Source organism: Perissodus microlepis, chromosome 12, assembly GCF_051167445.1.
Source record: "Perissodus microlepis isolate ML-2025 ecotype Zambia chromosome 12, ASM5116744v1, whole genome shotgun sequence".
NCBI classification, from domain to species: domain Eukaryota; kingdom Metazoa; phylum Chordata; class Actinopteri; order Cichliformes; family Cichlidae; genus Perissodus; species Perissodus microlepis.
In genome coordinates, this window is record NC_140472.1 from 14,583,129 (window position 1) to 14,605,136 (window position 22,008).

Genomic DNA, 22,008 nt, shown 5'->3' on the forward strand with positions numbered 1-22,008 from the left:
ACAGATACAGTTCAGACCGCTTCCCCCCATCAGAAGTACAGCTGAACTCCGAATGACACCGAGTGCGAGGTTTATGGTTGGTTTGTGTCACACTGGGGCAGTAAACACTGCACTGGCCATTGCCGTTGTCAAGTGGCACAAACAAGAGACATTTTTCAGTAATGTATAAATATTATTGTGTGCTTTTGGCTGCAGCCAGCTGTGTGGTTTTTGAACTAATTTTCTCTTGCATACCTCTGTCACTGGTATGTGGTATGCCTGTATGAGTGTGTCTTTTGGTTTGTAGCAATAGTTCAGCCCAGTCTGAACCCACTAATGTCCCAAATGTTTAGCTTTCTGCATTTAAAAAAATACACAGCTGTACTTTCCAGTGGCTGCCTTAGTTGCCATAGGCAGAGTGCTTTGAGCCAGAGGGCTCAAGTAAATCTGTCGGCTGTCTGCTGCTGATTTGCTTTTATTGCTGATGTTACCAGAAGCCCTTCCCTGCTTTCTCGTTTGGGTTGATTGTTGCATGTTTATTTTATTTCTGTGTCTTTGTTTACTGCGGGTTTAAAATTCATTGCTAACTGTGCTTTAATACTCCCAGGACGGGGAATACTAATTTCATTAATTCTCGTGAGCACATCATGACCCAACTGGTCTTACAGGTCTTGCACATACTTGCCTGCTCTCGCATTTTCAGTGTTAGAATGAAGAGGAGTAGTGGGAATTGGTGCCGTCTATTAAGATCTGTTTACAGCGTTCATATGTTCTTCACCTAATTTTGCATTTGTGTCCAGTATGTTTATGTCATTACAGTTTACACTCACTGCTCATAGCCTCTATCAAACATGGTATTTTAAACATGCTGCATATTCCTGCATAAAACATCTCCCAAAACATCTTTTGCACTCGTATCTGCACGTTAATTCTGAGTAATTTATTTTTTGGGCCACTGAGTCTTTTTAGAGCAAGAATGGAACATCGTACATGCAGCTACCACTGGAATTACACTAAAAATATTCCTCATCACCTTTGTTTATACACATACTTTTGCAGTCGGCACCAGTGTATTGCAATCTCTAGTTTCATCAGTCTACATGAAAGAGATAACAAGCAGTGTAACCTACTGCTACGTATAATAACATTTACAATAATTACAGACATTTTATATAATTTGATTTTAGTACAAATACACAGGGACCTTGACTGCATTGGAAAACACACATTATGTGAAGCTATGCAGAGCAGAACAGGATCAGATGAAAGCAGTAAACATGCTCTCACTATGGGCAGTGGCACAGACATTTACAGTATTAATAAAAAACAGGATCATAACGTTACGTGGCTTTTTCAGTTCATGAGCTTATCCTTTTTGACTGATTTCACACCCAGAGCAGCTCATTTCATTTCATTTCATTTCATTCATTTGATTGTATGTAGGTAAATAGTGAAAATGTTTTTTGTCTGTTTGCTACTCTTATGATATCAAGGCTAAACTATTATGAAGATGACCATGTTTTGCTTTTTTCCTGCTCCACTTGTTAATGATTTACTAGACTTGTATTCTGCTAGTATTGTATTGTTTAGTGCGTGGATTCGGTTATTTAACAAGGGTCCAAAGGTTGAAGGTTTTTCTCCTGCACTGCATAAATCCTGTGTTTTTCTCTGCTCAAACACAGACCAACAAGCCATGTCCAAGACCGCAGAGCCCCAAACACGCAGCTGTGAGTAGAAACCTCTTTCCGATAATGTAGCCTGAAGATGTGCACATATGCGTAAGAAGAATGAAATGGGACTGAACCCGTTCTTTTCCTGATATATTTTATTGCATTATAAAATATGTAATAGCTCTGCGTTTAGTAACTGGTGAATTGAGCTCACTCCAGCCTGTTTTCTACATAAACACTAAAACCTCGAAGCCCTTACAAGAGGCTGCTTTTTGTTACCCGTGACTAAGAACAGAAGTAAATCAAAATCTCAAGTACAATAAAAAAACAAATGTGTCGAGATATGTGGCGCTATTAGACTTTGTTGCCTCCGCCTTTTACAAAAGAGAGGCAGTTTGATAGCATCAAATGTTAAAAAAAAAAAGCCTTTCCATACGGTTCCACACAAAATATAGGTGTGCATTCAGTTAATGCAGTTAGGCCTGCTAGTCATAATGTTGCATTTCGAAATCAGAGCTGCAAGTTACAAAAAGACGTGCTGGCATTTTGTATTGTTCCTGCTCCAAGGACTGCTGAAGCAGAGCTGGTAAAAGAATACGCACAATGTCTCATTAACAGCTTTTAGTCATTCTCAGCTGTTAACTCGAAGAGCGGCTGACAGGCCCCTACACAGTGACAAAAAAAAGAGAAAAGAACATAAATTAAAAAGATGTGCAGGATTATAGCAGCAAATTCTAACGAGGTCATTCATTTGTATCCTGACTGTACTGTTGGTGCTAGAAGGGAAACAATTCATTAAAGAAATAGCTGTTGCAAATAAACTACTGTTGCACTTATCCCCAAAAAAAAAGAAAAGAAAGAAAAAGAAATATATATTTAAATATATATAAAAAGAAAAAAGTAATACCTGAAGCTATTATCAACAACAGTTCTGGGCTTGCCAGTGCTGCTGTTTTGTTTTCAAGAAACTTAATTTTGAATGTAGCAGTAGGAAGCTCAGAAAATAGCCTCCTAAAAATGACAGACACACATTTAGGCGTCATTTGCAATGCTGTTGTAATCACATTCGAAACCCACCCAAATCAACATAGTAAGAGATTGTTAAAGCCTACTGTGGTTATATCTCCCATCACACATTCCCATTTTTATTGCCTGTTGTATTCGTGTGACAGCAATGAGCGAAATTCTCGCTCTGCTGATTTGTCGCAATAACGTGGTCAGGAAAACTGCGATATTGTACGCTAAGCTCAGCATGGCGCCCCGCGCTGAACCCTGAGTGTTTTGCTTTTGCTAATCACGTCACTCTCATATATATTTTACAGTTCCCATTATGAGGAGAGATATGAGGTAGCGAACAGGAATGGGTTATTGAATAACAGATAAGACAGGCAGTGCAGGTGTCATTTGTAGTGCATGACCCCAGAGAGCCGTGTTTTCATACTAGCAGGAGCTGTTAAAGCACAAACCGTCTCCTATCAGAGATAATGAATGTTTCACAAAACCACTTCCCTTCACATGCAGAGTTTAAATGTTTGAATTGAGGATAACCAAACACCGGAAGAGCCAACAAAGGACATGCAAGATGGAGTTGTTTACACAATTATCTCACAATAAATAAAGGTTTGCTAATTAGTCACATCCAAGGCCCCCAGTTAATGTCATCACATGGTTTACGGAAAGGATCTAACCTCACTTTCTCCTTCAGAGTCGTTTAAGAAATGCAAGTCTGCAGCAACATGTTACCCACCAGTGAACCCCTATGTGCATACGACCAGTAATATAGAACACAGTGTATACTATAATGTGCTTTACCAGCCTTTCAGTGCTTCTTCTCTCCTCCCTCACTATCCAGTAGGCAGAGATGTCCACAGGCCAGTGGACTCGAGTGCTTGGCGCCTCTGGTCCGTTCTGCAGAGGAAACCCCCGACCCCATCCCTACAACCATAAAGGGAACAATTCCACCTTGGATCAATGGGAGCTTTCTGAGAAATGGTCCTGGGAAATTTGAATTTGGAACAGACAGGTATTTGAGGAACACTATGAAAAAAAACCCATGTATTATCATGGTAGATTGTAAACACATCCCTGTACTGTAGATAGAAAAGATAGTTTTCCCTCAGTGTTTGTTGAATACGACACCGATTCCTCAAATAATCCTTTTTTTCCACTCTCTTCTGTCTCATAATTCTCACAACATTCCCTCTACTTTGTCTTACATGAATATCCTGCCGGGAAATTAATTCTCTTTTTCGCTCTCAGATACACCCACTGGTTTGATGGCATGGCCATGATGCACAGGTTCCACATCCGTGAGGGCAATGTCACTTACAGCAGCCGCTTTCTTAGGAGTGACTCATTTGTCGAAAACTCAGAGAAGAACCGCATCGTGGTTTCAGAGTTTGGGACATTAGCCATGCCTGATCCCTGCAAGAACATCTTTGCACGCTTCTTGTCACGCTTTCAGACTCCGAGTACGTGCGTCTTCTTTACATATTGCATTTTCCCGTGTGTACTCTGCTTCTGCAGTGTTGTAGCACTAGCGTTGCCAAATACAGTGTTACACCATTTACTATATCAGGTTACCAGCACAAAGTAAAAATCAAACAAAAAAATACGTGAGAAGAAAGGTATATATGGATATTCTTTCTTCAGCGCCCAGGTTCTTGACTCCACAGCAAAAGGCTTTTGCAGACAAATGAAAGCTGGGACGTTACATTGTGTTTTTTATTGAGGTAAAAAGAACACAAGTCAATATTTGCGAGTTTGGATCTTGTCGTGTGTATGCTGTAAGGGAATGGGGATCAAAAGGATGGCATAAAGTGCTCTGCCAAAGAGCTGCATTTGATATGTTTTGTCTCCCAGAGCCAACAGATAATGCCAATGTGAACTTTGTCAAGTACAAGGGGGACTATTACGTGAGTACAGAAACCAAGTACATGAGGAGAGTAAATCCACAAAGCCTGGAGACAAAAGAGAAAGTGAGTCAGTGAGAAATGTGTCTTTTGACTGCATCTTCCAGCTTTTCTATAGCGAGGTCAATGACCAGAATGGTGTGTATGTTATTTTATTTATAAGGTGGACTGGAGTCAGTATATCGCTGTCAACTCAGCTTCAGCCCATCCACACTACGACCGCGATGGTTCCACGTACAACATGGGCAACTCATACAGCAGAAGTGGTAACCTGTCTTTGCTCTTTCCTTCTCAGTAGTTTACTATGTTGAGCTATGATTGGAATTTATATGATGTTCACACCCCAAAAGCCACATTCCTGTAATGCATCTATATCCTCCTACTTGCCACACACACGCACACGTTTATTTCCTTCCAACAGTGGTCCCACAATAATCTCCTGTTTGTAAACTCCCTGTGGGTGTTATATACCAGGTATTAATAGGATAATCTCTGGTGACAACTTTACAAAGCCTTGTAAAGCCCTATTGACAACCATAAAATGCCATATCTGGTCCATTTTCTCTCCAACTTTCATCTTCTGAGTTCTCCAAAGCAATACTTTGCACCATCTGGTTTCAGGGTTCCTGCCATCAAAGTACTCAATCGCTTCAGTCGCCCCCTCCAAAGATTTTCCTCTTACCCCTTCCTGCAGCAAACATCAACCGCTGCCCTTTAGGGAGTCACTTTGATTTCAACACGTGCATAGTTCCTCGGGGCCTCTCATTCATTTTTCACTTGCTTTCACTTGCATCATCCCCCACCCTTGCTTCTTGTTACAATCAACCTTGAAAGCTTGTGTGACTCTGGCAATCCCCCCATGTCAGCATTAAATAGCATTTTCTTTTTGGGATCAACTGTCCCACAAACAGCAACATTCGACTCCACACAGAAGCTGCTGTGTGGTTTTGCTGGGTGTTATGGCAGAAGGTGGTTCTATGCTAAACAGCCTTTTACCTTCAGTCAAAATCAGCCTCAGCTTGACTTTATGCAATCTACTCAATAGTAATGCAGTCCTTCTATGAGGGCATGGGTGGAAAGAAATCTTTGTGGGGCGACCGTGGCTCAGGGGGTTGGGAAGCGCATCTGTAATCGGAAGGTTGCTGGTTTGATCTCCGGGCTCTCTGTCCTGGTCGTTGTGTCCTTGGGCAAGACACTTTACCCTACTGCCTACTGGTGTTGGCCAGAGGGGCCAATGGCGCGATATGGCAGCCTCGCTTCTGTCAGTCTGCCCCAGGGCAGCTGTGGCTACAACCGTAGCTTGCCAGTGTGTGAATGCGAGAGTGAATGAATAGTAGTGTTGTAAAGCGCTTCGGGTGCCTTGAAAAGCGCTATATAAATCCAATCCATTATCATTATTATTATTCTCACTCATTCTGACAACTGTATTTAATATAATGATGACAGGTCAAAGCAGCTCCCACCTTTATGCTTTGTCTAACCACGCTACATTCAGAACATGAACATCTTCTCATTTCCATTTTCAGCCTGCTTTTTCCAGTTTTCGACATGTTTCTTCTTTTTCCATGCCGGTCTGCTCTTGTTAGTTAAAATGAGTACTGTAAAGTTTATCTGAGCTGCATCATCATTATCTGCATCGTTACCTCAGCGTCAAAAGCCTCTTTCAAGCGCTCACTGTCTCCAATTAACTTTTGATGTCCTCTTCATCTTCATCACACTCAGTTCAGAATATCCGCACAACCACCTGACACATGCACGTCAATCCATTCGATCCAGGCCACCGTCTCTGTGCAACAGACCTTCACCACTGTGCTTACTTTCTCAGTTAAGGAGAGTTACACTGTCATAATATTAAGTAAAGGCAGTGGTTTGTTAAAGTTACTGCACTAATTGCTCAGAAGTCTCTCCAGTTTTCTAAATCTCAGCGCGCTTCACCTTTCAGGCTTCGTACTGACCCACAGTTCAGCCTGCCCAATATGTCCATTTTTGTCAAGTCATCACTTTCGCTGGAATTAGTATTTTGGTATTTCTTTGCTGATTGGAACAACCACATCTGCTTCCCCTTCCAGATCACTTAATCAAGGGTCGCTGGTCTTCCGAAGCCTGCCAGTTATACTCTTGCACTCTATGCCATGAACTGCCACTGATCCTCAAAGAGGACTTCAGGCTTGATGACTCCAGTTCATTTGTCATCTTTACTATCAATATTTTTTGTTGCTGGTTTTTGATGATGAAGATGATAGATGAAATAGGGCTGGTGTTTGGGGTGGTCCTTGCTTGTAAATTGTCTGTATGCCGGCTAAAGATAAACCTCAAGATCTTTAAAGTTCTGTCCTCAGGTTTGTCTCTATGGGTTTACGCTTTGAAATAAAGTCAGCCTAATAACACAAGGTGATTTTGGACATTCTTTAGGATTTTTCTACAACATCATCCGTGTGCCTCCTCCTGAGGAGAAGGCAGCAATGGAGGACTCAGCCGACCTGAGTGGAGCCAAAGTGATCTGCTCCATCCCTGCAGCTGATCCCAGGAAGCCTTCCTATTTCCACAGCTTTGGTGAGAAACACACTACAGCATAATAAAGAGTCCCCCACTCCTCGCTTTTTCAAGTTGTCTGCATGCTGGATGTAAACTGAAGTGAAATTAATGAATTCTGGGAGAGTTTTTGCTTTTTTTCCAGCACTGGCTGGGTGAATCTACTTCAGTGAAACTTTTTAATACTCTTATTAATCACTGATTTTAATTCCAGTCTCGCCCTCCTTTTTGTCATTCACAGTTCCTTTGTCTTTCCTTTCAGCTCTCTGTATCTCTCCTCTTTTTAATTCTACCTCCAAGTTTCACACTTTTTTCAGCGAAGTATTTACTGTAGTTCTTTCCACGGCTTAAATCTGACAGGACTGCTAACAAGACAGCTATAATTTGCATGTTAATGTTTCATTGTTTGTTGTCCAAATGTTATTCAGCTTCTGCTTGTCTACACACTCACCGGTGTCTTACTTACAACTAACTAGCGCCAGGCTGGACCCTCTTTGCCACCAGAACTGTCTGAATTCTTCATTGCATAGATTCAACAAGGTGCTGGTGTGGTGACCCACTAGAAGGCTCCACTCAGACCCAAGCCTGGAGGTGGGATTCTGTTGTGTTTGGACGCGATATGCTGAGTTGATGTCTGGAGGTGAATAAAGTTGGAGTGGAAAACTAGACCTCCTGTGTCGTGTGTCCCATGCGATGCTCAGTTGGTACTAAGGGCCCCAACATGTGTGATGAAACTATTCCACAGCACTGACATCAGCCTGAATCATTCATGCGGACAAGCTGGACCTATGCTGTCATGCTGTTGCGCTCAACTCTGACCCTACGGTCCAAATGTTGCAGCAGAAATTGAGACTTTTGTCCAATTTCGGTAACCCTGTGCAAATTGTAGCCTCATCATGCTGTTCTTAGCTGACAGAAGCTTAGCTTATAAGTGGTTATCTTAGTTACTGGTGCTTTCTTATGAGTTGGAAGCAGTCTGGTCATTCTCCACTGACCTCTGACATTTTCCCCAGAAAATCGCCACTATTTGGATGCTTGTGTGGGAAAGACCCAGAAGATGAGAAGTTTCTGATAAAAACAGGCCAGCCCGTCAATGACCATGTCACATTCAAAGTCACTTAAATCACCTTTCTTCCTAATTCTGATTTGAACTATTGAATGTTTTGCTGCCTTATGATTGGCAGATGAGTTAACAAGCAGTTGAACAGGCCAACCTAACTATGGGGCTGTGAGTGTAGATATCTGTAAAAGATCTATAAGAATACTGTTGACCATTTATGGAAAACCATATTTGGTGAAAATTGTGATGAGGGGTAGGATCTGCGGGGAGAACAAATTCCTCTTATAAACAAACACTGGGTGTGAGTAACGTCAATATCATAAAAAGCTTTGCATGCAATATGAAGGTTATTGTTGTGGAGGAAGGTTTAGCAGGCTAATGACTGTGTGAAAACGAGTTGGGTTAATATGACTACACAGACCATGATTAGATGTTAACAATCAGCTGAAGCAAACAGTTTATAAATAAGCTACTGATAATTAAACTTAAGCTGACACTAGCTAATGAAAGCCTCATTCTTTGGTTGCTCTAACCCAGTCTTGCCCCACTTGGCTTGTACATTGCTTCAGTTCCCTGATTATATCTATGTCTATATTACTGGCAGCCCACCCATGTGCTGGCAGACTTTCAGACACCAAGAAGTCCCACAAGTGTGGGAACATTGTTCAGCAATCCAGGTTGCGCGCCACATCTCTTGGTAGAGTTGCTGGATGCTTATGTTTAGTGTTTATGTGCAAAAGCAAATGTCTTGGTGCTAGACTTGAACGTAATGTTTCGGTTACATGCAGGTACATACTGATGGTTGATAAACTAAAGGGAAAACAGGACCCTTTAACACCTATTGGTAGAAATCTGGTGGCTCTGTTATACCGTGGGGGTGTTTCCCGGCATGGTGTGGGTCCACTTGTCTTCTTAGAGTGAAAGTGATAAGAGATTTTTTAGTTTTGTGATTATTGTTTAGTTGTAGCTTTATGTCCCCCCTCTCTCACTCTCCTTTTAAGGAAATGTTTAAGTTTCTATACATACCAAGCTGCCTCCTGTTTCAGCAGATAAGCGAACAGTTTTTCTTCTATTATGGAAATGTTTTTGTATACTGAACCTGAAAGCTCACTTGGAGTATAAATAAAGAATGCGCTGAGAGCCCTGCGCGGTTTTTCTGTCACATCTGTTGTGCGCACTTTGAAAGCAGAGCAGATCGGACCGTGACCGCCCATGTGCATGTAAAAAATTAGATATCTGAGTGTGACTTCATTTGCCTTTCTAATAATTTTCTCTTCACAGAAAGGTAGCTTCAAATCTAAAACAAGTTGTTTTTAGGGCTCTTTACCTTTATTCTGTGAATAAACACTTCCATCTATATGACAATAGTCTCTTCAAGGAACATATTAAAATTATGTGAATGCTATTTTGTCAGTGATTTTTGACAAAATGGTTGTGGTGGTGGTGCTTTTAAAAGAATTGTATCCTGTCACTCCAGTAGAGCACCACAGCAGTGGTAGAACCCATGCCAAGGAGCATTCAAGTTACCAATATGATTTTTGCTAGTTTTTCCTGTAATTTGTCACCAGTCTGTAAATAACTGATGAAATAACGTGAGAGTTTTAGTCTTAGTTTCCCCAAAACAGCACTGATTAGTTACACTACACCTGCAACAAACAGTAGAATTCATTGTTAAACCATGCACACGACACCAAGCTAAATCATTTATGTGTCTTTTAATGCAGCCACTTCTTACTGTGTGTGCCTCCCTCTCTAGTCATGTCGGAGAACTATATTGTGTTTGTCGAGCAGCCAATCAAGATAGACCTGCTGAAGTTCATGCTGTACAAAATACAGGGGAAGAGCTTTAGCAAAGTCATGACCTGGGAGCCTCAGCATGCAACAATCTTCCATCTGGTCAACAGACACACCGGAAAGGTGACATATATTATAACACATATTTACCGTATACAATCTAGGGCAAAACAGGAAACACACAATCACAACCAGCTGCCGAGGAGTCGGAACAGGAAAAAAAAGGAAAGCTGTAAGCTGATCTCTTCATGCACTATTACATTTTTTTCATATTTATTTTGATGAAACTACACTCTGATGGTGTAGCCTTTCCTCGTGTGTTGTTGCTCTCAATTTTTTCATCTCATTACACAGCATACCCATTAAGCATATAATAACAAACTTTCAAAATGATAAGGTGCAACTCAATAACATTCGTGCCAAGCAGGGAGCTTGTCTTCAATTGTGAAAAAACATCACATCACCTCGTTTGTCTTTTATTTTTTTTTAACTTTGTCTTGTTTTCTTGATATTGTACGAATCTGAGTCCTCACTGGTTGATGTTTCTGGTCTGACAGAAGAGTGAAGTGAAGTACTATACAGGACCCATGTTTACGCTCCATCAAATCAACGCTTTTGAGGACAGTGGGTTCTTGGTTATGGACATGTGCTGTGGGGACGATGGCGAGCTCATTGGGGAGTTCACGCTGGAGAACCTCCGAAGAAATTCAGGAGAGGAACTAGACGAGGTAAATGCCTTGAGTTTGTTAGTTTGTTATCAGTGAACAGCTCAGATTGAAATGCTGGCTTTTACCAAAACAACAACATGAGTGACTTCCACATAATGGTGTTTTTGTATCCATCATTGTTCAGCTAGTACTTTGTTTTGCATTCATAACATTACCCTCATCCACCCTGAAACCTAAAATATGAATCAGCGAGGATTTGTGGAGGATTTGTCTGTTTCTTGGGCATAGACTGTTCAATTGCCTCTGATGTTTTCTTCTTTTTTTTTTTCTTCCTCTTCTTCTTATTTGTCAGTTTCCAAAGAAATAGACTTTGGAAATATCTGTGATTTCAAATGTGGTGGAGTGTATTACTTTCATCAAAACATAGGAACATGGTTTTGTGACAGTACTTTGTATCTGTTTGGCTGTGATTGTTCCTGAGGTTGTGTCGCACCTTTTATTCAAACACAGATACTTGGGTTTTTTTTTTTCATATCCCTCTGATTTCTTTTGGCAGTTTTATAACTCATTGTGCAGAAACCTTCCAAGAAGATATGTCCTGCCTCTGACCGTGGATGAACAAACTCCTGCAGATGAAAATCTTATCACTTTGCATAACTGCAAAGCCACGGCGAGGATGACAAAACCTGGAGAGGTAGGAGCCAATAGCATGCATTTCCTGCCTTTAGTAGTAATATTTTTAACAGTACATTACTGGTTGTACTGGGAACAGGTGAAGACGGAGGCCTATAATCATGATGAATACAACCAATTTACTCCCACACATTCTCATCAATTATCCAGCGTGATGAAAGTTACTTTCTGCAAGAGAGTAATTTCATGAGTTACAGCAGATAAAAATGATGTGTCCACTATTCAGGTGAATAATTAGAGTTTAACGGCTTATGTATCCTCACGCATACTCGCTCTCCAACGCTTTCTTACAGCAGAATAAAGCTGAAAGAAAAATGTGATCTTTTAGTTGTCATGACTACCTGTATGACACTGTCCTCCGTTGTTGTTGCGAGAGTGCATGCAGCAACTGAAAAACATCTGTTAAAGTGCTCATGCGACCAGAGTCACAGAAAAAAAAAGATAAAAGAAAACTGAGAAAAATATTGCTTGCTCGTTGCACGTGACGTTACATTTATTTCTAAAGTAAAATGAAGAGAAATTCATTTATTGTTAACTAATGGATGCTCTGGCCCTTTTGCGGGAATCCATTAATTTCCCTGTCAGAGAGAACAATGCTGTACTGATTTGCAGGACCAAGGAAATCATGTCTGTCACTATGTCTCAATTTTTGGCTAAAGTCTTTCACTGATTTGAGCAAAACCCTCATCCTGCAGGTTTACATGACCCACGAGGAGCTTCACAATGATGAGCTGCTGCAGTTCGGTGGCCTTGAGTTCCCTCAGATCAATTATCACCAGTTCAATGGCAGGCCTTACTGCTACTTCTACTCCTGTGGCTTTGGACACGTTTTCAGTGACTCCCTGCTCAAGATGGACGTCCACACCAAGGAGCTTAAGGTTTTCTATCAGTCAAAGGGTACACTTAGAGAAACCTCATTGTTAACTGAGCCAGGTATTACCACATCAAAGCTATTTCTACTTCTGTTTCTTTATCATAGCGAGGGCAGCAGTAGGTTGTGTGAGTTGGTTTTCTAACATGAAAAAGTTGAGAGTAAGGGGTATGTTTATGTGATCTTCCCCTGTCTAGGCGTGGCGTTATCCCGGCTTGTACCCGTCTGAGCCTGTCTTTGTTGCTTCGCCTAAAGCTACTGAGGAAGATGATGGAGTTGTCTTGTCTGTCATCATCACGCCCAGAGAAGTAATTGAAACCATTTATCTGAGAGAGATATTCACCTTTTATGGTATTTGTGCGTCACTGTTACAGACAAAAAAGGCTAAAATTAGTTTGTCAACACAATAAAAATGAGCAGACAACTGTGAAAATGTATGTGGCCCGGATATGGCCATTTGTATTTTCTTCTAGGCTAGCCTGACTGATCCAACCAGGGTGAGTGTGGGGCTAGATGCCATGTGCTTTACAATATTTTAAGAAACGCGTGGCCCATACAACATTTGACTGTGCCATAAACTTATCCAGAAGGGCCAAAAGTAGTCAAAATAATACCAAAATGTGCTACCTGAGTCCACACGGTGACGTCTATATGACTGTGAGTCATTTACCTTCACAGAGTGTTTCTTATATTGTAATGCTTACTCTGAGTTTCTTTAATCTTGCCTGTGGCAATACTACACTAAACACTTTTAAACAATAAAAGCTAAATTGAAAAACCCATTGTGGAAACTAACTGGATCTAAACTGAATTTGAAAAGAAAACACACACATATAAAAAACTAATGAAGAATATAAACAGAAATTGGGTGTATACAATGAAATTTATAGAGGAAAAAATATACATAATAACAAACAAACTTTGTTATACTCTTATTGCAACCTGAGCAGACATATATTTTTACTATGCATGGGAGAAGACAAATGCTTTGGTGCTCTTGGTATCATTATAGCAAGAAGGGAGATCTGTGACCTTTTTTTTCCCCTTCCAATAACATAATCTTCCTCCTCTGTATCTGTTTCCAGGAGAAAAGTACTTTCCTGCTTGTTCTGGATGCCAAGACCTTCTCTGAGCTGGGCAGAGCGGAGGTCCCTGTCAATATCCCATATGGGACCCATGGTGTGTTTAACGAGATGGGCTAGATTTGCCACTCTCTACAACTCTGTGGTAAATTGCTGAAATTGAACCAGCAACCAGCCACTTTATCCACAAAATAGAAAATCTCTGTCGATGTCGTTCCCTGTAAAACTCCTGAACTGTAAAAGACAGAAAGAAATAAGAGCTTGGAAAAACTGCACACTCATGCCATTTGTTTGTGCCTCCTTGATGGGAATAGGTGCATGTCCCCACCGTGTGCTGCCATTACTGTTAGAAAGATGGCAATCTTTAGGAGGCTAACAAGACAGAGAGCCCAGCATGGCATCGGAACACTGATATAGTTTGTCCTCTATGTGTCCTCGTGATCTCTTGTAAGAATTTCAAATTGTGCTTTCCTTTCAGTGCATACATTCAAATAAAATATGTTTCCCTTTTTTTTCGGTTAAAGTGTTTTTGCATCATCATACCACTGGAAACGCTATACTCCCAGGGAGAACAGAACAGCACTTAGGATACATAAAAATGCATCAGAGGAAATTCAATTTCTGTCAAAGTAATGTGATAGAAATGGACAACGTCTGAAATGCCTGGAAAACAAATGGAACTAACTGGTCGATAGCCTCCAGAGAGTCTAGCGGAGGTCACATCAGAAATTTGGTGTTGTCCATCCAAAACAAAACCCCAAACAAAGTTGTCATACGCATAAACACTAACATTTAGGACTTTGCATAGAGTGGCTTGTTATTTCATTCTATTAAGCCACGAGCCGAACAGAACAGTGCAATACACAGACTCTACCCACTGTGTGAAGTGGCCTACTATAGCGGCACTTGTCTCGCCACAATTGACTTTAATGATACTTATTTCATTGGCAATTTTCCCTCTTACATTAATTTGAATGGGCTGATTTGAACTGAATTTAGGCTCTGCAGCTGGAAGCTGTGGCGTTTCAACTATATTATGAACTATACAAATTTTCCCTTTGACTAAAATCGACTTTTAGTCAAGAGTTTTGCAAAGGTAATTTGCAACAGCAGGTCCCAACCTTAAATAATTTATGGCTGTATGGTACACAAGCAGAGGTTTCATCTTCAGTGTCTCTTATTTCACCAAGTGGAATAAGATAGGATGGGATAAAGCTATAGTTTGCTGTTTGAAATAATTTAACACAGGGAATTGAAATCACTTACATTTTTGTCATGTTCCTCTGCTCAGCTGCAGCTGTGTCTTTTAATAAGCATGCTGTACATGTCTCCCAAGATACACATTAATTAGCCTATAATTCCTAATCTAATCAGTCATGCTTAACCTTTTCGAGTGCCTGCCTGTGTACGTGCGTGCAAGTGTGAGCATAAGAGATGCTCAACTTTATTAGTACTCACTCCACCGGCAGCGACCAGCAGAGAGTGATCCAGCGACCTTTGCACTCAAATGAATCTTGGGTTAAATGTTTCATTAACCAAAAACGCAGCTGAAGCAAATCTCCATCCAATTTACCAAATGACAAAGACAAAATCATCATCATGGCTCATTCAAGGTACAATATAGATTACACTTTGGTGGCCAAATGTGCCAGATTCATGTGGGTAGAGCCCAACGGTCATTAGGAGGACACTAAACATGATAAACAAACATGCTAGCATTCAAGTTTGTCTTCCCTGCTGTCAAGGTGACAGCTTTCAACTCTCTGAGCTCTTATTTGACCCACGAGAGTAAGCAGTAACTCACTCTGAACCCCCTTGCTGTCTCACTAAGCACAAGTTATTGCCTTAACTTTGAGTGTTATCTGTATCATTATTTCATATCCCATGAATTCATAATGATATCATCTATATTCACCATATTAGAGTCACTTCTAAAAGATAGGGAGTGATTTCCCTCAGTAGTGAGAACCATGTCTACTATATCCAGATTTGTCATTCTCCATCTTCACGGTCTTGAGCCATGTTGTGGGAGCCCAGTTATTTGACATATAGATTACGCACATCTCTGCACGCATCTGTCTACATGCTCTCTCGCTCTGCACTGCATATAAGTATGAGCCTATATAAAAGATAGCACAATTATAGACGCATGCAATTGTGTAAAAAAAACCACGATAAAATTGCAAATGCCTTATGAAGTCAGAATGGAGCAATTAAATACCCCTAGAGGAGCTGAATCATGCAATGTCAAGAAGAAGAAGAAAAAAAGAAAGCGAGGGGAGGATTTATCCACATTGCACTATTGTGGATAGACATAATATGAAGCCTCAATAAGACTTCACGTTTGTTTTTTTATTCAGTACATCCACTGCTAATGTTTCTTTCTTGATTTCATGCCTTTTTTGTTTTATTATAAATGCCTTCGTCCTCGCGAGCCTGCTACTCAAGAAACTGTAGCCTTCATCCAGTTTATGCATGCGATCTTTGGTGAGAAATCACTGTTTGCTTCTCAGCTAAAATAAAGGGATGAAATTGCTCTGGTATTTGAAATAGATGCACGAAAGGCAAAAGGTTGCCATTTTAAGATGAAATATACACTTCCACTTAAAAAACATTTGAGGAATAGTCTCCAGCAGCCACTGCAGCTCTAATTCAGGACAGTTTCTGGATACTCATGATGGTGGATGATGCCTTACAGTGTCCTCATAATGACAGCGACTTCATACTCGAGAGATGAGAATAAGCCCGGGCCGATATAGGCAGAATGAGGCTGATGTTGCCATTATAACGGCAAGCTGTTTTCCCTCTTGGATGAAAGCCTGGGATGACAGTCAGACATCATTATGAGCCAGTGGCCTTGCAGTTTGTCACTGTCACAACCTCTAAATAGAGACTTTGTTTTCAAGATTTGTAAAGATTTATGACATTATGGGCACTATTTAGGCGATGATGCACAACAAAGTCATTTTATTTAATGTGAAGCCACTTTGTAAAATGGCAGATTCTGCTGCTTGTGCGCTTAGCTATTTCCTCAGAGCATGACTATAATACGAGACATTGTGGTTATTTTCCCTTTCAAATCTTTCTCCGGAAAAAACCCAGATATGGTGTGAAGTGTTGAAATGAATGGCGACATTCTCATCATCATTGCAGCGTCCACCTTTTGATCCCAAATCCTAAAAATCAGACCTCAAATTTCTGTGGTTTGTAGAACCCAAGCCTAGATGTCAGCCAAAAAAATGAATTGACCTGGTGACCTTGCAAAAATTCTTGAATAAAAGATTCCCTGTGTGCTGGCTGCCTTACTGTGATTGAAAAAAGCCAAGGTATTTATTATTCCTTCATAATTCTTTCCTTGATCAGTTGCAGTTGTGGCCTCGCTTCCCTTCAGCTGCACATTGAACAGAACTGTAAAGAATCTCTTATGGAAAAAAGATGGTATTCGTGTAAGAGGGATATTATGAAACGCATTCATTGTTGCATTAAAAGCATACGCTTTTAAACACTGGGGCCTGTAGCACCACGTGGAATCAAAGACATACCACACAGCTCAGGTGAGGTCCCTATAATTTCACATACCGTGGACCAGAGGTTAAAGGAATATTGATAATTGCTCTGTGGGATAACATTAATTATGGTCCTCTATGACCGCGTGCCTTCCAGTGAAATCACTCACCAGCAGCGCCCTCTGCTGGCCCACGGGAGCCCCCGCTTTATAAAGTGCTGCGATGCCTCGACACGCATGCAGTCAGTGGAAAAGAAGCGTTCCCTCCCTTCTTGAGCGCGCAGCTTTTTGAGGGAGCCACCGGTGAGGGGGAAAAAACCAGTCAGCGTTTTGTAGCACTTTCAGATGAGTTCTTCTGCCTCCTTAGAGATACTGACATAGCTATCACAGACCGCTTTGCGCCAGTTTAAGGACTGTTTTAGGGACAATTTGTCTACAAGGGCCAACTGGAGCGGGCAGCTCTTATAATGCGGAGAGATCAAGTCTCAGTAGTTTGTCGGTATGAACGCAGCGCAGACGGACCCTGAGTAACTGCTCTTACGGATTGACTGCTTGTTTGAATGCCATTTGATCTTTTTTTCCCAGTGTCAAGGAATTCTTTCCTTTGTCGTGATTAGTCCATTATTAAGATATAAAATAAAATTGTGGATTACTTTTTTGGGGATTCGAGGATATTTTCGGAGCTGCATGTTTCTTTTAAAATTTTAATGAGGGTTTTTTACTGTTATCCTGCGCCTGGGTCACGGATCCGGAGAGGGGAATTAATCCTTGAAAAGGTGGAAATATTCGTGTAATTCTAGCACAACTCATCCTTCTTGCGGCTGAGTCCAAAATGAAGTCTGTCACTGTGTGGATGTGCGTCTGCACCCTTGTTCTGCTCCCAGGTAAGAAGTTCCATTTGAGAATCACTCTCAGCCGTGCACATTAGGACATTAGTGATGATGTATACAACTGTGGCAGGGATTTTCTGTTATTTTACCACTTTAAAAATAATAATAATACTGGAGTTGTTGTAGAACAGCAGGTAATCCCCTCTTTAAAAATAAAAATAAAGATGAATTATGTATAGCTGGTATCTGATGGCTTTCTTCTTATATTGGGTTTGATTTTGATTAGACTATGTTCGATTTTCACCCAAAGCTACAAACCGAACTTGGTCTATGCGAGTGAGTCGTTTGCAGCCCACATAGCACACTCACAGCTTCCACAGTGGAAGAAGAGCTCATTATTGTAACGAGAAATCACAGCTTTCAGTCAGCCATAAATATTGCACAAGATTAATATATATATATTTTGCTAGTTGGTTGAACATGACGGAATCCACCATCACAAATCGTCATCACCATCATTATGATCACACTAGCATTATCAGTATGTTCCCCCAAACGCATGCATTCGCATTTAAATGACATACCTGACGGGCTGACTGACAGCCCCACAATAATTTAACGTTTAACTTTATGTAAGTCTTTTCTGACCCGCTGCTCTCCGGCTGATGTTGTTCTTCCCCTGATCTAAATGCACAACATCCCCACAAGGGGTCTCTCTTGTCATTTCACCAGAACTCTGTGTACTGCGCTTCGTGTGTGAAGGTGCATTTCAATCTCAAACTCTTGTCAAATGGCAACACTGGAGTCTTGCTCTGTGGATTACTGTTTACTCTGTGTAAGCTCATTTTCTGCTCACCTAGATGCAAATTAAGCGTAGTCCTTGGCATGATTAATTAGATATTATTCAGTGATCGGATATTCCTTTGGTTAGATTTAATAAGAATCTGAGTCTAGTTCTCTTCTGCTGCATTATATGCACCAAAAACCTGTCTCTGTAAGCACGTAAATAATCCACTATAAAGTAAACGAGACATAGCAAAACACTGCATAGAGGAGTGTATGAGCAATGTGCACCGGAGGAATAACTAACTGGCTTGCTAAAAGATGCCTGGGCAGGTATGGGCCTACAATAGGCTGCAAATCTGGTTTGTTCCCACATACAACTTGTTGCATAAATGGAACAGAGGATAAAGCATGAAGATAGATAGACAGATACTAGCACACATAAAACACTAAACCCCCAAACATTAATTTGCAGTTTCCCGGTCACCATTCAGTTTTTACCACCACATATTTTTCTTTCTCTCCACATAGATGAGGCAGCAGGTTCCTGGGGTGTTCCCTCAGCTTTGCCCGTGTCTTTGGCTAATAGTGCTCCAGGATCTTCAAGCATCAAATCTGGGCCTGGAGCTCAGCCAGAATGGGTGAACTGCATCGAGGCAAGTGAAATGTGTAACCAGGACCCTCAGTGCAGCTCTTGGTACCGAGTGATGCGCCAGTGCCTTGTGGGCAAGGAGAAAGATGCCATGCTAGATAACAACAGGGAGTGCCAGGCTGCTCTGGAAGTGCTGCTGGTTAGCCCTCTGTATAACTGCCGTTGCAAGAGGTCCTTGAAGACGGAGCAGCAGTGTCTACAGATCTACTGGTCTATAAACATGGGACGCAATGAAGGTAGGAGGCAGGTGCTTTCAAGGTCTCACAAAATTCATACTACCAAATTTTAACTATACATTTTGTGAGCAATATAATAGAGGTCTACAGTGCCCCTCTTATCCCACCTTCAGTTCTTTTGCGTGAGCTCTGTGGTCATGTACAGCAAGATGCAAGTAAAAGCAGCTGTTTATTATCCTGTGAATGATATGCAGCAGACTTTCATTGATAGCTATATATGTGACTCACAGTCTAGAGGATTCTGACATTTATTTTTTTATGAATCTACTGACGTCGAGTACCAGTTAGTTTGTTTTCCGAGCAAAGACAAGAAGTAACCACACCCACTGTTGATGCCCTATTCCCCAGCGCCCTCTTACAGGGATACCCAGAAGCCCCTGATGAAAAATATATGCTTTCCTACTTTCCACACCCTCTCAGATGTAATGGAGCTATAATGGAATTACATTAGATGGACATGTTATGGTAGACTTATTGGTTTTCACCTAAAGTGTTCCATTTTACCTTGTAATTACTTTACAATCATATAGCACAGTGGTCCTTATGTGTCCACTTTTGTGGGACATAAAATCACACTCAAAGGCTGATTTGTTGAAACCCCTTTTTTAAGACAAGCTTCCTGGATTTTGATTTGAGATATCCTAAACCTAAAGCTTTAAAGTTGTGATACACAGAAATAGAACATAGAAAAACAATCCACACCAGAATATAAAATCAGAGAGCCCTACCTACATCTTTCCCCTCTCAGGCCAACGCCAGTGTGATTGGACAAAATTAAAAAAAACATCACTTACATCACTTGACAGTCAAAGTACCAGAATGTCCTCCAGTTTACCCATTTTACTGCCATGCCTTAGTTCTTGTTTGGTCATTTTCCCTCTATACAATACTTTATATTACCTCAACAGATCTGATTTGAAGATTTCTGCAATTGACCAAAGTTTACATACAGAATTAATTTCTTAAAACATAAGAAAAGAGGCCGGACGTGTGCAGAAGCTTAATACCCTCTCAGATTATATCAGTTACCATATGCTCAAAGTTTTGTATGTGCTTTTCTTGTCCAGTGTCACTAAAAGTGTGTTTCTCATTCCACATCAATGGTAAAAAGCACGCAAGCCTTATATTAGGACAAATCTGTCTGCTGGAGATGCACCACCCTAGAGATCAGCCTAAAGGGGAACCGTAACCCAAGTGTGACATTTGTTAATACATGTGATCAAAGTCTATTTGGCAGATCCCAAGCGTCCATGTAAGCATGCAGCACATAACGTACTCAGCTGTTTTGACACGTGGGGTAATGGTGGAGACATTTCAAAGTCTCCGAGCTTTGAGCATTTTGGGCTTTTGTGTGGTGATCTGTGAAGTGATTCGCCAGGCTGACTACTCATAGCGCCAGTTACACTTCATCAGACTTGTGGCAGCAGAGGGTCCCTGACATGAGTTCAAGGGAAATGTGATGACATGGATGTTCCTCAGGCCCTGTGTCTCGCTTCCTGTCTTCTTCTCTTTTTCTAAATGTAATGATCTTTCTGTTCTCCCACTGCACCTCATTTGTGCCCCCACTTTCTCCTTTCCCCAACAAATAGCCGCACCAGTCAATGGGTTTGAATGCGTCATGTAAGTTGCCTGGGTTGTCAAGAATAGAGACCTCCCATGCCTCCAGTGTGTCCTTCATAGAGCATGTGCATCTGAAGAATACTTTCAGCAGTGACCCATTTTGGTCCTGTCACCCTTAGAGATAAAACCTGCTTTAACGCAAACAAAAAGCTCTTACAGTGCAGCTTTAATCTAATCACGATCCATTGTGCAGTCAAGCAGGCTTTTGTTAACTGGAAACAATCTGTGTACAACATCCATCTCTGGAAACAAACACGAAAAGCTGAATCCCAGCAGACCCTCATGAAGTGGTGCTAAACCACTTAAAAACTGTGTGGATAAAACAGGATGGTTTGATGTCATGTAGCTTATAGTGTTATGTAGCTTTGGAAAATTTCTTTGCTGCATTAATACGGAGAGACAATTGGAGAAGAGAGAAACATCTGAATAGAAATGGACTTGGATTCAAAGAAATGTAGCTAGACAAGGTCAAAGGATATGAATGGCCAACAGGAAGAGAGATGAGATTTTTAAAGTGCTGTGTAATTTCTACTGATGTGATGAGCATGGATACGGCATAGAGAATGTGTTTAATACTTTGTCAATACACAAAGGTCAATATATATATATTTATATCTCAGAAAGTGTAGGAATCGATAAAGAAATCTTATTGTAGCTAGAATTTGCTATGTTTTGCATGAACTGTGTTAGCCAGGGACATGAACCTGGCCTGCAGGCTTGAGAGCTAAACCATTTTATCAGTGAAGAGAAAGCTGATGAGGACCAAGGATGGACTGGGATTGACACAACATCCTGCTCTCCTTTCACAAACCTCCCACAGATACTTCACTGCCTCAGGAAAGGTTAACCCACCATCCCAGCTTTCTGGGAGTAAAGACCTCTTCTCAATATATAATTGTAAATATATAAATATAATTATATGTATATAATTTAAAATTAAATGTGTGGTCTTAAGTCACAAAAGACTGTTTCGTGATCCCAATACCTGACAGTGGTTTGATGCACAGCCTAGGATCTGTGACCCCCTACTTACTTTAGCCCTCCATACGAGTGTCTGTGAAGTAATTCCAGGGATGTATTTAGTTACATCTACAGTAAGTAGCTGCTTTGAAAAGGTTAAC

At 41.0% G+C, this 22,008-nt stretch overlaps 2 protein-coding genes across 4 annotated transcripts in view; both read left to right on the forward strand.

Moving 5' to 3' along the window:
• Positions 1 to 1,672: 1,672 nt before the first annotated feature.
• Positions 1,673 to 13,761, forward strand: bco2l (beta-carotene 15, 15-dioxygenase 2, like). Its single transcript, XM_084946754.1, has 12 exons — positions 1,673 to 1,706; positions 3,465 to 3,672; positions 3,909 to 4,120; positions 4,512 to 4,627; positions 4,725 to 4,827; positions 6,974 to 7,114; positions 9,910 to 10,070; positions 10,505 to 10,675; positions 11,172 to 11,309; positions 12,004 to 12,186; positions 12,377 to 12,487; positions 13,265 to 13,761. The coding sequence occupies exons 1-12, from the start codon at positions 1,673 to 1,675 to the stop codon at positions 13,379 to 13,381; spliced, it is 1,695 nt and encodes a 564-aa protein (XP_084802880.1). The 3' UTR covers positions 13,382 to 13,761.
• Positions 13,762 to 16,997: 3,236 nt separating this feature from the next.
• LOC146375972 (GDNF family receptor alpha-2-like) overlaps positions 16,998 to 22,008 on the forward strand; it is a 66,645-nt gene continuing 61,634 nt past the window's right edge. For all 3 annotated transcript variants that reach the window (XM_084946009.1, XM_084946012.1, XM_084946011.1), the window contains exons 1-2: positions 16,998 to 17,650; positions 18,911 to 19,267. In XM_084946009.1, the coding sequence (XP_084802135.1) occupies positions 17,599 to 17,650; positions 18,911 to 19,267 (409 nt within the window). In that variant the 5' untranslated portion in view covers positions 16,998 to 17,598. The remainder of the gene's footprint in view (positions 17,651 to 18,910; positions 19,268 to 22,008) is intronic.

What these genes read in the sequence shown, in the direction of transcription:
- bco2l (XM_084946754.1), top strand. Translation starts at nt 1,673, where the DNA reads ATGTCCAAGACCGCAGAGCCCCAAACACGCAGCT. An exon ending in AGAGCCCCAAACACGCAGCT is followed by an intron (nt 1,707 to 3,464) that starts GTGAGTAGAAAC and finishes GTGCTTTACCAG; the next exon opens with CCTTTCAGTGCTTCTTCTCT. An exon ending in GTCACGCTTTCAGACTCCGA is followed by an intron (nt 4,121 to 4,511) that starts GTACGTGCGTCT and finishes TTTGTCTCCCAG; the next exon opens with AGCCAACAGATAATGCCAAT.